This window comes from Anomaloglossus baeobatrachus, chromosome 11 (assembly GCF_048569485.1).
Source record: "Anomaloglossus baeobatrachus isolate aAnoBae1 chromosome 11, aAnoBae1.hap1, whole genome shotgun sequence".
Lineage (NCBI taxonomy): Eukaryota > Metazoa > Chordata > Amphibia > Anura > Aromobatidae > Anomaloglossus > Anomaloglossus baeobatrachus.
Window position 1 is genome coordinate 133,692,391 of NC_134363.1, and position 14,692 is coordinate 133,707,082.

Consider the following 14,692-nt stretch of genomic DNA (forward strand, 5'->3'; position numbering starts at 1 on the left):
CCCCTGGAAACACTCCTGGTTTGGGCATACAAAATACTGATGAAATACTAATGTGTGAATGAGGCTTTACTCAAGGGGCACGCTAACAAATGTGATGCAAACATTTAAAACAATTTTCCTTTCTCACAAATTGCAGCAGAATTCTGCCACTTGTATCTTAGCAAATTGTGCATTTATTTCTCAATGCAGTTTGTGCCAAAATGCATCATGATCTGGAAATTGATTTTTTTGAGGGGGGAGAGGGGTATTTTTTAATTGAATAAAAACATCTGTGTTCATGTGACTCATTTTTTGTGCGTTTCTAACGTTAGTTTCTATGAGAATCCTTGAAATAACATGATTGATTATATAAGACTTGTGATGAATAAAGGCAACTAAAAAAAAACCCTCAGAAAAAAAACGCAGATGCTAAAACTGTCTTTAAAAAAATGCAAAAAAATAAATGTATATAACATGTAGACTTTTTCAAAAATCTAAAAAAAATAAATAAAAAAATTAGTGTGCAAAGGTAACCTAAATGTAGCATGTAAGGTTATCTGTCTGTGTGAGAACAATCCAGTATGGGGATCAGCGGGGGCCACTTATCACCCTCCGTCCTCTGCCCAGAAGCCTTTGTTCCAGGGTTATGTCTGAGCTAAAAGTAGTAACTCTCCACTTGCAGCTGTTCAGCGCTAAAGCTCCTGAGATCCGCTATGTGTCAGAAATGACCGGAGAGTTACGAAGGGGACGCGGCTTTTATATCATCTCTCCACTATCTCACTGCACTTTGAAACAATCATCCCTGACGGCAGTGCCCCATGCTGTATATCATGGGTCCCCAACTCCAGTCCTCGAGGGCCGCCAACAGTGCATGTTTTCAGGATTTCCTTAGTATTGCACATGTGATAATTTAATCACCTGCACAGTTGATGATTCCAACACCCATGCAATGCTAAGGAAATCCTGAAAACATGCACTGTTGGCGGCCCTCGAGGACTGGAGTTGGGGAACCCTGCTGTATATACTGGGGTCATATAGTTCAAGGGCGAGGGGTCATCTACATCGTATGCATCGGACATGAAGCTGGATCACACAGTGCAGCAATAAGGGTCACCACTCACGGCGAGTAATATGCAGCGAGTGGAATGCGATAAAGAATTGCATTCCACTCGGACCAATATTACTCTATGGGGCAGCTCCCATGAGTGATTGTTTTCTCAGCCCTAATAGGACCGAGAAAACAGTCGCAGCATACGATTTTGTTCCACTCGCACCAATACATATCTGCTGTGAAAAAAAAACATCGCATTGCTCTCGTGTTACACCGGTATAACGTGAGAGCAGTGCAATTCTCCCATCAGCCGGCAACGTAGGAGATAGGGAGATAAATCCCTCCCTTTTCTCCACAGTGCCAGCCCTCCCCTCCGCCGCACCGGCCCTCCCCTCCGCAACTGTGGTCTGATTGCACGATCGGACCACAGCCACATGACACTTGGCTCCCGCTGTGGTGCGAGTGTGTGCCGAGTGTATGCGAGGACTTGCAGTAATCCCCGTGTGGCCTCAGCCTTATACGGCTGTATGTATTTTATGGCAGCTGCAATGAATTAGGCTGCGTTCACACAATGAGTTTTTGATGCGTTTTTGACACTGAATAATTTTGCTGCATCAAAAGTGCAGCGAAGGCCCTGTGCACACGTAGAGTATTTGTGAGTTTTTTACCTCAGTATTTGTAGGCAAAACAAGGAGTAGGCAAAAAAAATACAGAGGTGGTGCCCGTGTTTCTATTATACTTTTCCTCTGATTGTTCCACTCCTGGTTTTGGCTACAAATACTGAGGTAAAAACTCACCAAATACTCAATGTGTGCACAGGGCCTTATAGTTCAAGTTACAGTACCATCTTTGGCCACGTGCACACATTGAGTATTTGGTGACTTTTTTACCTCAGTATTTGGTTTTAGCTTACAAATTCTGAGGTAAAAGACATTACCAAATACTCAACGTGTGCATGGCTTTAGTGGGACCTGCTTCTCCTAAACACTTTGGCCACATGCACAAGTTGAGTATTTCGTAAGTTTTTACCTCAATATTTCTAAGCCAAAACCAGGAGTGGGTAAGAAATACAGAAGTGGTGCCCATGTTTCTGTTATATTTTTCCTCTGATTGTTCCACTCCTGGTTTTGTCTTACAAATACTGAGGTAAAAACTCACCAAATATTCAGTGTGTGCACGTGTCCTAAGGCCATGTGCACATGGGAGATCGTACCTGCGGACGTTTCTGCAGGTATTTCCGCAGGTTATTATTATTATTTATTATTATAGCGCCATCAATTCCATGGCGCTTTACATGTGAAAGGGGTGTACATAATAGGGACAAGTACAATAATCATAAACAGTAGCACAGACTGGTACAGGAGGATAGAGGTCCCTGCCCACGAGGGCTCACAGTCTACAAGGGATAGGTGAGGATACAGTAGGTGAGGGTAGAGCTGATTGTGCGGCGCTGTATCAGACTGAGGGTTATGGCAGGTTGTAGGCTTGTCGGAAGAGGTGGGTCTTCGGGTTCCTTTTGAAGCTTGTCAAGGTAGGTGAGAGTCTGATGTGTTGTGTCAGAGTGTTCCAGAGTATGGGGGAGGCACGGGAGAAATCTTGGATGCGATGGTGGGAAGAGGAGATCAGAGGGGAGTAGAGAAGGAGATCTTGTGAGGATCGAAGGTTACGTGTAGGTAAGTAGCGGGAGACTAGGTCACAGATGTAGGGAGGACACAGGTTGTGGATGGCCTTGTAGGTCATGGTTAGGGTTTTGAACTGGAGTCGTTGGGCAATGGGAAGCCAGTGAAGGGATTGGCAGAGAGGAGAGGTCGGGGAGTAGCGGGGGGACAGGTGGATTAGCCGGGCAGCATAGTTTAGAATAGATTGTAGGGGTGCGAGACTGTTAGAAGGGAGGCCACAGAGCAGGAGGTTGCAATAATCCAGGCGGGAGATAATAAGGGCATGCACTAGAGTTTTTGCTGCTTCTTGGAAAGGAATGTTCGGATCCGTGAAATATTTTTGATTTGGAGGCGGCAGGAGGTGAAGGGGGCTTGGATGTGTGGGTTTACACAGCAACTCCCTGGAATCCGCAGCTATCCATTGATGCGGTATTTCTGCGGAATTGATGCGGTAAACCTGCGGAAACAGTGCAGATTTTATGCGGAATTTCTGTGGATTTCCCCCCCTGTATCTCCATAGTGGAAAGGCAGGAATTCTGCAGATAATTCCGCATGAATTGACATGTAGTTACGTGCGGCTGCAGGAAATCCGCAGCATTTTCCGCAGCCGCAAATACCGCAGCATTGATACAGCACTCCCCAAATCCCATAGGATAACATGGGAAGTGTCTGTACTTGCGTTAATCCACGGATTTATCTAGAAAATCTAGAAAATCTGCAGGTTTTCCGCAGCAAAATCCGCAGTGACTTTCTCCCGTGGGCACATGGCCTAATAGTTGAAGTTCCAGCACCATCTTAGGCCACATTCACATGTTGAGTACTTGGTGAGTTTTTTACCTCAGACAAAACCAGAAATGGAACAATCTGAGGAACAGTATAAGGCCGGAGTCACACTTGCGAGTGGCTTGTACGTGACTGGCACGAGTCTCGCATCGCATCACCCGGCACCGCTGCACACTCTCATGATAGGAGCAGGTCTGCTACATGTATTTCTATGCAGCGGAGAGGCTTGTGTCAGGAGAGCATCAGGCCGTGGCGGGTGGCGCGAGTCACGCACGAGCCACTCGCAAGTGTGACTCCGGCCTAATAGAAACACAGGCACCACTTTTGTATTTTTTACCAACTCCTGATTTTGATTAATAGCACAAAGCAATTTGCCCCAAATGTGAATTTATGAGAACAGCTGGGTAATAATAAAATATAACTTTTAATTATTTTTTATTAAAATTAACGGGGATAACAGACACAATTGACACATAAATAGCCCCTCTAACTAGAAGGGACACAAGAACCAAACCCTGATGTATAAGGTGAGGCAAATAGTGATTAATGTAATGCCTCTAAATAGTAGATGACAAAAAAAAAAAATCAAAAAGCGAGCCAAAAACAGGTAATAAATGTCATCCAATACCTAATTAGCCTAATGTATGTTGACTCAATATACGCAACTCAGATAGATCACAAAAGAGGGAAGGTGAAAAATGTTAATAATAACACCCATAGAAGAAAACTATATGAATATGGAACAATCTCACACGGAAAAAAAATCATACAAAAATGCAATGAAAAAACACAAGCAATCTAATTCACATAATTGGTGGGAAAATTCTGCAACATCAAACACTCACTAAAATCTCATGGTGGGAACATAGCTTTAGGTTTATTGGTCAAAAAAGTGGCAGTTGACTAATCCAGTCTACAGGAAGAACTGGAGCACTGCCTCCCCCAGAGACCAGGGAGTAGCTGTGAAGCTGCATGCACAGCCTCAGGGCTCATTCAGATAGTCGTGAAAATTGGTCCGCGCATGCACCACAGTGCACAGACTGACCGCCGGACTCCTGACTTGAACACTTGAACTCAGCAACCTTATAGGCATGTATGAGGCTGCTGAGTTAAGGTCAACCATCCTGTGGACAGTCCATATACTGCGGACCGATTTTCTCAGACGTCTGAAACAGCCCTTCTCTGTATATATACAGGTGCATCTCAATGAATTAGAATATCATCAAAAAGTTAATTTATTTCAGTCATTCAATACAAAAAGGGAAACACATTATATAGAGTCTATTTCTATATATTATATAGAGTCATTGCACACAGAGTGATCTATTTCAAGTGTTTATTTCTGTTAATGTTGATGATTATGGCTTACAGCCAATGAAAACCCAAAAGTCACTATATTATATAACACCAACTGAAAAAATTATTTTACACTCAGAAATATTGGTCTACTGAAAAGTTGTCACAGTCGCCTCTGGGTGAGGTTATTGACCGGCTCAGGGACCCTTGTATCATCTAGGGCCTTATGTGGCGCCTTGGACAAGCCAAGTCGTCACAGAACTACAACAACACACCCCACACCCCGGTTAGGCACACCGAAGTCAAACACAAAAATCCTTGTTGCTTCCCTCCAGGGGCTGATGTCCACACCAGGGGGTGGGCCAGGCAGTTGGCCCCGCCCACCGAGGAGTTCACAGTCCTGGAGGCGGGAAAAGGAGTGAGTTCAGATAGAGTGTTGAAGTTGGAGGAAGTGAGGTGGTAGAGGAGCAGTCTGACGGCGTCCGGGTGTGTGGCCCGGACGGTACAGCAAGGTTGGCAGACGGTGGTGACCGTCTGCAGGAGAGGCTAATTGGAGCAAACAGTAAGGACCGTGGACGGGCGGTGGCCCGACGGTACCGGATCGGAGAGCAAAGAGATGCCAGCACCATCTGGCAGGGCTTACGGACCCCGACCAGGCTAGGAGTCGCCGTAAAACTGGTCAAATCCGTTAGCGAAGGGAACCTCCGGGGTTTCCCAGCAGTCAAGACCCGATTGAAGGCAACAGCTCACACCGTAAAAGGGAAACACAGTCACCGCCAAGGCTACAGTTCCCAGGGCCAGAGCCTGCGGGCAAAAGGGGCTCCTTCAGCATCCATCCAAGCTGGGGAGCGGGTTACCGGTGGGAAGCCATTGGAACCGTAACACAACACAGGTGCAGGGAAAGGCAGTCACCATCAACCTACCGGGAGGAGAACAACCGCAGCCGCCTGTGGGACCCGTCCATCCAGCCGTTTGTTTGACCAGAGACTCCGTGTGAATTACTGGCTGAGTGAGTACCACCGTGCCGTGCGGCACAGCGCTCCCCCCGCGACCCTGCACCTCACCAGGCCCCGTAACCCACCTGCCATCCACCCCTACCCCTCACCGGGACAACCAACTCCCCTACCCACGGAGGGGAGAACCAACATCCAAGCTGCTCCCTGTCATCGCTCCCGGGATCCCCGTCCAGAGCAGCGGTGGTGTCACAACCTCACCACAACCGTGGGTGGCGTCACGGACAATATCCCTAAACCAAACCACCCCCTTTCACTCACGGGCGAGGAACGCCACTCGAGTCCCCAGGATCCGGCCCACCGCTCGAGCCACCGAGCAGCAGCAGCAGCAGCCGGACCCGAGCAGTGGGTGAGCGCAGCGTCCCCTCCTCCGCCCGCGACACCTTAAACATTAAATGTATACATTTTTCCTTTGTCAGTGTTGGGGTTAATGTCAGTTTGGCTTTGCCTGCTGCTAGCTCATTACCCCGACGCAAGTGTTTGCTCTGATTTGCACTTCCCATTGATTAATACCCTCTGCTTCCTGCAGGGGGTTGCCAGTTATTCAGTTCTCGCTGGAGCTGCAGCTTGGTCTGGAGAGGTGTGGAGGTAACCGCTGCTACTTTGGTTATCTGTTCCTGCTGTTTAGTGTGATTGTATCCTGTGTTGGTCCTTTCTCCTTTACACTGACAAAGAAAAAATGCATACATTTAATGTGTAAAGGCCACGTCACACTAAGCAACATCGCTAGCAACATCGCTGCTAAGGAACAACTTTTGTGACGTAGCAGCGATGTTGCTGTGTGTGACATCCAGCAACAACCTGGCCCCTGCTGTGAGGTCGTTGGTTGTTGCTGAATGTCCTGGGCCATTTTTTAGTTGTTGCTGTCCCGCTGTGAAGCACACATCGCTGTGTGTGACAGCGACAGAGCAACAACTAAATGTGCAGGCAGCAGGAGCCGGCTTCTGCGGACGCTGGTAACCACGGTAAACATCGGGTAACCAAGAAGCCCTTACCTTGGTTACCCGATATTTAACTTTGTTACCAGCGTCCGCCGCTCTCAGCTGTCAGTGCCGGTTCCTGCTCCCTGCACACGTAGCTGGAGTACACATGGGGTAATTAACCCGATGTGTACTGTGGCTAGGAGTGCAGAGAACAGGAGCCGGCACTGGCAGTGTGAGAGCGGCGGACGCTGGTAACGAAGGTAAATATCGGGTAACCAAGGTAAGGGCTTCTTGGTTACCCAATGTTTACTGTGGTTACCAGCGTCCGCAGAAGCCGGCTCCTGCTGCCTGCACACGTAGCAGAGTACACATCGGGTAATTAACCCGATGTGTACTGTGGCTAGGTGTGCAGGGAGCCAGCGCTAAGCGGTGTGCGCTGGTAACCAAGGTAAATATCGGGTTGGTTACCCGATATTTACCTTAGTTACCAAGCGCAGCATCGCTTCCATGCGGTGCTGGGGGCTGGTCACGGGTTGCTGGTGAGATCTGCCTGTGTGACAAGCTCACCAGCAACCCGTGTAGCGACGCTCCAGCGATCCCTGCCAGGTTACGTTGCTGGTGGGATCGCTGGAGCGTCGCTTAGTGTGACATCTCACCAGCGACCTCCTAGCAACTTACCAGCGATCCCTATCAGGTTGTATCGTTGTTGGGATCGCTGGTAAGTTGTTTAGTGTGACTGGGCCTTTAGGCCCTAGATGATGCAAGAGTCCCTGAGTCGGTCACTAACCTCACCCAGAGGCGACTGTGACAACTTTTCAGTAGACCAATATTTCTGAGTGTAAAATCATTTTTTCAGTTGGTCTTATATAATATTCTAATTTTCTGAGATAATGACTTTAGGGGTTTTCACTGGCTGTAAGCCATAATCATCAACATTAACAGAAATAAACACTTGAAATAGATCCCTCTGTGTGTAATGACACTATATAATATATAGGAATAGATCCCTCTGTGTGTAATGACTCTATATAATATATAGAAATAGATCCCTTTGTGTGTAATGACTCTATATAATATATAGAAATAGATCCCTCTGTGTGTAATGACTCTATATAATACATAGAAATAGATCCCTTTGTGTGTAATGACTCTATATAATATATGTTTTTCTTTTTGTATTGAATTACCAAAATAAATTAACTTTTTGATGATATTCTAATTTATTGAGATGCACTTGTATTATTTATACTTGATATCCTACCTTGTCTCGATCTCCAATAGTACAATAGAGCTTTAGGCGCTTATTATCTTACTCAATTTCTACTGATAATGAGATGACTCTACTGCAGTCTACACAGCAAAGCTGAAGAGCAAGCAGGACAGTAGGAAATGTTGATTGTGAAAACAACCTCTGAAAATGACATCCACTCCTGGTCCAGTGAAGCTTCTAAAAAATTTTCAGCGAAAGTAACCTGTCAAGATTCCTCTGTGCAGAACATCTTGCACACTAGGAGATGCTCTGCTGTGTTTTCCTGGGCTACTGACAGTAAATGCTGGCAGGTTGATTGATTGCTCAGGTATTTCATCTTTCTGGTAATTGATCTGCTTCTTTATTGAGCATGTTCCCACAGAACCTTGCCAGTTGTACATTCTGGTTCTGTTGTTGTGCTGAAGGCCTGTGTTTCTGCTAGTGATCTGATCTTTGTTTTTTGACCCCGGACTGTTTGACTCCCCTCTGCCCACTTCTTGTTCCTGTCGTGACCTCCTGGCTTTAGACCTCGGACCGTTACCTGACCACGTCTCAGTTTACTCCCTGAAACTATTAAGTGCCTTTCTGGAATTCTGACCCTGGATCGTGACCTGACTATGCCTCTGTGTATTTCCTGTATCCATAAGTGTCCTCCTGTTACCAGACCCTGGCTTTTCTGACTACTCTTCTGTTTTTACAACCCATAAGTAGTGACTGCATTACATAACCAATAGAGATGAGGAAAAAAAAAATTTCACTCCAGAATCCACTTTGGTACTCCATACTAGTTGGACCAGGGGAGTGGGAACGTCCTTAGCTGACACTCAAATGCTGGCATCCTGGGGGCCACTTGTGATTACCTTGCAATGTCATGATGTTGTAAGGGTCTGTAAAATGCAAAAAGTTAAGGAAATTCACAATGCCCCAGTCGAGCTACTATGGAGGACCAAAGTGGAGGCTTGACCTGGGGAGTGTAATTATTTTTGCTCATCTCTAGTAAAAATTGTTATAAAACCACGTTTCCAAACCATAACTGTTATGTTTGCTCAGACCTCTATAACGCCTTTGCTTTAAATCCAGGCCAGAGGTCCAGCAATATAAGACAGTGGTCCCACATAGTATAGAATCACTATTAAATACTTTGTTCTTAGATTTTTACTGAAAAAGGGACCTTTCACAGGATTTACTTTTTATTTAAACTGAGTATCCCTCAATTGTTGCTACTCCACTGATTCTGGAACAGTTTTTCTTTTTCTTCTGTGCCCTTTCTTTACAAAGTTATGTCCCCCAGACATAAAGGTGTAAATTTTCCCTTTAAAAAAACTGGGCGTGAACCACAGAACTTCCTTGTGGGCGTTTGCTTTTTCATCTTCGACCAATCAAAATCTGGCCACGCCCTGTGGTACACACCCGATTGGAGGAAGGGAATGAATTGCAACATTATTTTTTGGGGGCATAAATTTGGAATGGAGGGGCACAGAAGAAAAAGAATAACTGTTCCAGAATAAGCTGAGCAGCGGAAATTGCAGGAGATGCTCAGTTTAAATCTAAAGAAAGGTCCTCTTTATTTATAGTGAATATCACATTTTCATTCATTGTCACTTACCCACATAAAGGACAAGTCAGGCGGTTGTCTACAGCCCGACCACGGAGGCAATTGGCACAGAAGTTGTGGTAACAGTCCAACAGACATGGATGCTCATACTGCTCATGGCAAAGGAAACAGGCAAGAGGGTGACAATTCACCTTATCCAAGTCATGTAGATTTTCTAGAGGAGAGAATATCCCTCCGGACATGTCTAGAAAAGTAGACGCAAAAAAAAACCATGTACTAATGCTATTATAATACATATGAAAATAGGATTATTACACAATGTGGCCATATGTTACTAAATCAGAAGATACAATAGTTCAAAGTCCAATGATGCACATTGTTGCAGTGACCATATTTTAATAAGTAGGCCCATTACTATATGGTGGAGAGATGATAAATATTAGGTGGACTGCCCCTTTAAATGCCATATTTCATGTTGTAGAATAATTCATGGTGAGTGAATGCCAGTATTTAGCACTGGGGTTTATTGTAAATAAAGATTTCTACCCCATCCAGGACCCTCAAGTATTATCTAACGTCAGTCTCATGAGCCAGGCCGGCTTTTCCCTGCTGCTGGTTACACCCAGCTCTGGCCTGGTCATGTCAGGGGTTAACTTCCCTTGCCTCATCCTGGATCCCAGGATGCTATATATTACCTCTCTACCTATGGTTCAGTGCCAGTGATATTTCTGCCTTGCAGTGTGTTTACTGGCTCTGGTGAGTGTTCCCGATCTGTCCTGCCTGCTCGCTACTGTATCCTGACTTGTACCCTCCGCCGTTCATCTGCCTGTCCCGGTCCCTGACTTCCCGCTCCTGTCTGTTGTTTGTGTTTCCCTCTGCATTCCTGATCTCCCAACTTCCGACTCGGTTCTGTTTTCTAAAGATAAATAAATGGTCTGCACTCAGCCTGAGATGAAGATGGTGCCAGTGAAAAGGGGGTCAATCCCAAAACCATATAATAATAAATTAAATTCTGACTTGATTTTGATCCTCCCTTTGCAGTGACTTGACTTTCCTGGCTAGACCCTGACTGTTTGACTACTCTATTGCCCCCTGGTGGTTCGCCTGTTAACTGCCTGCTGAAGTTACTCTGCTGTACTTCAGCTGCCTTTCCGTTACAGTGTTACTTTGTCTCTCCTTCACTACTCTGCTGCCACCTAGTGGGGAATACGCTGTACTTTGTCTTACTAGCCCTTTGTACAGCGTGACAGTGAGCAGCTATAATAAGTATCTCTTCAACTGCAGAACCCAACAGATCTGGATTAGAAGGAAACTTCACTCTTTTAAGAAGAAAATGTGGACTAAGGGGAAAACGTTTCTCCTTGCGGAGACTGACAAACCAGTCTGGCTGCCAGTGAGGAGTCTTATAGCTGCAATGCTGCTCTGGGAAATATCAAATTGTCTCTTCAGGGAGGAAGGAGACAAACTCTAGTGGCACCTATTGGAAGTAGCAATCCTAATAGTCAAAAGTGACTCTCCAACGAGCCTTCTCATATGATTTAGGATTTATGCCAGATCAGAACCTCAATTTACAGACTTGGTATTCCAGGGTGATTGCCCCTCATCAGTGCAAAGTATAAGATCTGGCTGTATGAGAAGCAATAATGGGGTCTAAGTGAAAAACGCTTCTACTTGCGGAAACTGACAAACCAATCTATATGAGATCTCGCTGTATGAGAAACGTCACTGGCAGCCAGATTGGTTGTCAGTCTCCGCAAGGAGAAAAGTTTTTTCCCTTAGACCCCATTATAGCTTCTCATATAGCCAGATCTAATATTTTGCAGTGACAAGGGGCAATCTCCCCAAAACACCCTGTCTGCAAATTGTAGTTCTCTTCTGGCATAAATTCTAAGTCATATGACAAGGCTCATTGGAGAGTCCCTTTTGACTTTTCGGATTGCTACCGCCAATAGGTGGCGCTAGAGTTCGTCTCCTTCCTCCCTGAAAAAACAATTTGCAGAAGAAACTGTGTAATACTTATTTTGCTCTATGGGTGGTGCTGCAGGGAAATGAAACAAATGCTGCTGGGTTCTCCCACGGATTACAGCTGATCGTTGGGGTCATGGGCGTTCCCAACGAGGGGCGGGGGGGCAACTGCCCCCCCTAGAAGCAGGGGCACGCACCTATTATGACCTGTCTCTGTCATGTAGCGGGTGCGTCAGGCAGTGCGGGTGGTGAGGAGAGGACAGGGCGTCATGGTGCATCGGCACCCGCCACAAAGGGCAGGCTGAAGGCTGCTCCCGCAGCCGCTCCTAGTAGGAGCTGTAAAATCCCGTCCTCTCTGCCTGCCGGCCGCTCTGCACTGCAAATCAGCCCAGCGGGGACTGGACTGGAGTGATGACATTGACATCATCCCTCTGCGCCCTGTCGTGTCGAGTCCTGCAGTGCAGAGCGGCCGGCACAGTCACAAGCTGGGGAGAGTGCTGGGAGGCTGAGCTGCTGCCACAAATAAAAAAAATGTAAATATTAAACCAGACAGTCTGGGGGTCTGGGGAGGTGTATATGATGGGGGGGGCTGAATATGGGAGACCTATGGGGGGGCCTTATATGAGATACAGCCCCCCATAGGGATCCTATCATGTGAGCCCTATGGAGGGGCTGTGTATGATATGGGAGCCCTATGGGGGTGCTGTATATCAGATGGGAGTCCTATGGGGGTCTGTATATGAGATGGGAGTCCTATAGGGGGTTGTATATGAGATGGGAGCCTTATGGGGGTGCTGTATATGACATGGGAGTCCTATAGGGGGTTGTATATGAGATGGGAGCCTTATGGGGGTGCTGTATATGACATGGGAGCCCTATGAGGGGCTGTATATGACATGGGAGCCCTAGGGGGGTGCTGTATATGATATGGGAGCCCTATGAGGGGCTGTATATGACATGGGAGCCCTATGGGGGTGCTGTATATGAGATGGGAGTCCTATGGGGGGGCTGTATATGACATGGGAGCCCTATGGGGGGCTGTATAAGACATGGGAGCCCTATGGGGGGCTGTATATGAGATGGGAGCCCTATGGGGGTGCTGTATATGAGATGGGAGCCCTATGGGGGGCTGTATATGAGATGGGAGCCCTATGGGGGGCTGTATATGAGATGGGAGCCCTATGGGGGTGCTGTATATGAGATGGGAGCCCTATGGGGGGCTGTATATGAGATGGGAGCCCTATGGGGGGCTGTATATGAGATGGGAGCCCTATGGGGGGCTGTATATGAGATGTATATGAGAGACAGCTACTGTTGAACGATCTTTTAGTACCCTTTGAAGGCTAAAGACCTGGCTCAGAAGTATAATGGGAGAGGACAGACTGACTGGGTTGTGCTTGATGAGCGTCCATCGGAAATTCTTCAAGGAAAATCGGGACTGGATTGAAACAAAAGTTTTGAAGTTTTCTTCAAACCCAAGAAAAATTATATTAGTATAAGACACGTAATCAGAATAAAAATCTAAATTTATTTGCAAGCAAATAATTGTAATAACTAATAAAGCACTGCTATAATTACACTTAATTCTCTGAAAAATTTTCATTTCATTCACCTTTCCGTTCTAATATTTTACAACCTGAACGACCATGGCTTGCCCCCCCTAGTTTTGATTCTCGGTACGCCCATGGTTGGGGAACCATTTGCAGGATAACCTATGAATGGCTTATTATTCCAAGAAGACAAGTAAAAAAACCTTGATGGCGGTCTCTCCAATTACAGCGCACACAGGTAACGATATTTCAAACATATAAACAGTCAATATACAATTCACTGGTAATACACCAGTAGAGCCAAAGTGCATGCACTGGTTGGTCGCATAGTAGCGCCTCACTACAGCACTATATAGTACTACATATACCGTACTGCTATTTACCTGTAGCAGGATGAGGGCTTTAAAGTACTTTAAAGGGGCTGTGTCTTCAAAAATGTTCCTGAGGAAGGAGTATCCACTCTGAAACACATTGATAATAGATCACTTGCATAGGATTCAAGCATTTGTTTCTTTACAATTGCAGCACTGTATTTAACCCTTCTCATTCCAATATCTGCATTTCCACGGTTTTGCGGCTGCAGCAGACATTAAAATGTCATCTCAGTAGTCGTGTCTCACACAACTCTCCAAGGTGAGCAAATCCTCATTGGGATCTTTTTCACCCATCTATTGCGCTTGTTTCTTATTTGTACAGAGATCCTGGCTTTTCAGAAACAATTACCAGTAGTTTCCTTATCAGCAGAGGCAGGATTACCGTGACAGCTAACACCTGCATACACATGATCCACCAGTCACACTAGATGAAGTCACCGCTGACCTGCTCCCCTTACCTTCAAAACGACCTTTGATGCTTCAATACAAATAAAAGGGTAGGGTTTGTTCATTGTGGCTATGTACATGTATTGTTTCCTGAAACAACAGGAAGTAAGAGTCTAAAAAAAGCCTTAGCGGCCATAGTGAAAATTGCAAAATTTCACTTTTTATTTTAATAAAGATTGTGTTTAAAATGGGGAAAAAAAACATTGCCAATTTTTTTAAAACAATACATTTAACACAAAAGTGGGTTATTTTCTGGTGACACATTACCTTTAAACTACATTCCCATCTGATAAAGTAACAGGGTGATATGGACTTCACTTTTAAGGGGTACTTTGCATGCTGCGACATCGCTACTGCGATATCGTCAGGGTCAAAACAAAAGTGATGCACATCCGGCGCCGGTAACGACGTTGCAACGTGTAAAGCCTAGATGCGCCGATAAACGATCGCAAAAGCGTCAAAAATCGGTGATCTGTGTAGCGTCATTTTTATTTTGTCGCACCAATAGGAGATATGATATTGTTCCTCGTTCCTGCGGCAGCACACAACGCTGTGTGTGAAGCCGCAGGAGCGAGGAACATCTTGCCTACCTCCATCAGCTATGCGGAAGGAAGGAGGTGGGCGGGATGTTTACGTCCTGCTCATCTCCGCCCCTCCGCTTCTATTGGCCGCCTGCTGTGTAACGTCGCTGTGATGCCGCACGACCCGCCCCCTTAGGAAGGAGGCGGGTCGCCGGCCAGTGCGACGTCGCAGGGCAGGTAAGTGCGTGTGAAGCTGCCGTAGCGATAACTTTCGCTACGGCAGCTATCACAAGACATCGCGTCTGCGACGGGGGCGGGGACTATCGCG

General features: G+C 46.1%; 1 protein-coding gene across 1 annotated transcript in view; it reads right to left on the minus strand.

Moving 5' to 3' along the window:
- The window catches only part of RNF207 (ring finger protein 207), a 159,585-nt gene that overhangs the window by 120,625 nt on the left and 24,268 nt on the right, over positions 1 to 14,692 (minus strand). The window contains exons 3-4 of the mRNA XM_075328790.1: positions 13,406 to 13,483; positions 9,559 to 9,751 (exon numbers count right to left, since the gene is read on the minus strand). Coding sequence (XP_075184905.1) covers positions 9,559 to 9,749 — 191 coding nt within the window. The 5' untranslated portion in view covers positions 9,750 to 9,751; positions 13,406 to 13,483. The remainder of the gene's footprint in view (positions 1 to 9,558; positions 9,752 to 13,405; positions 13,484 to 14,692) is intronic.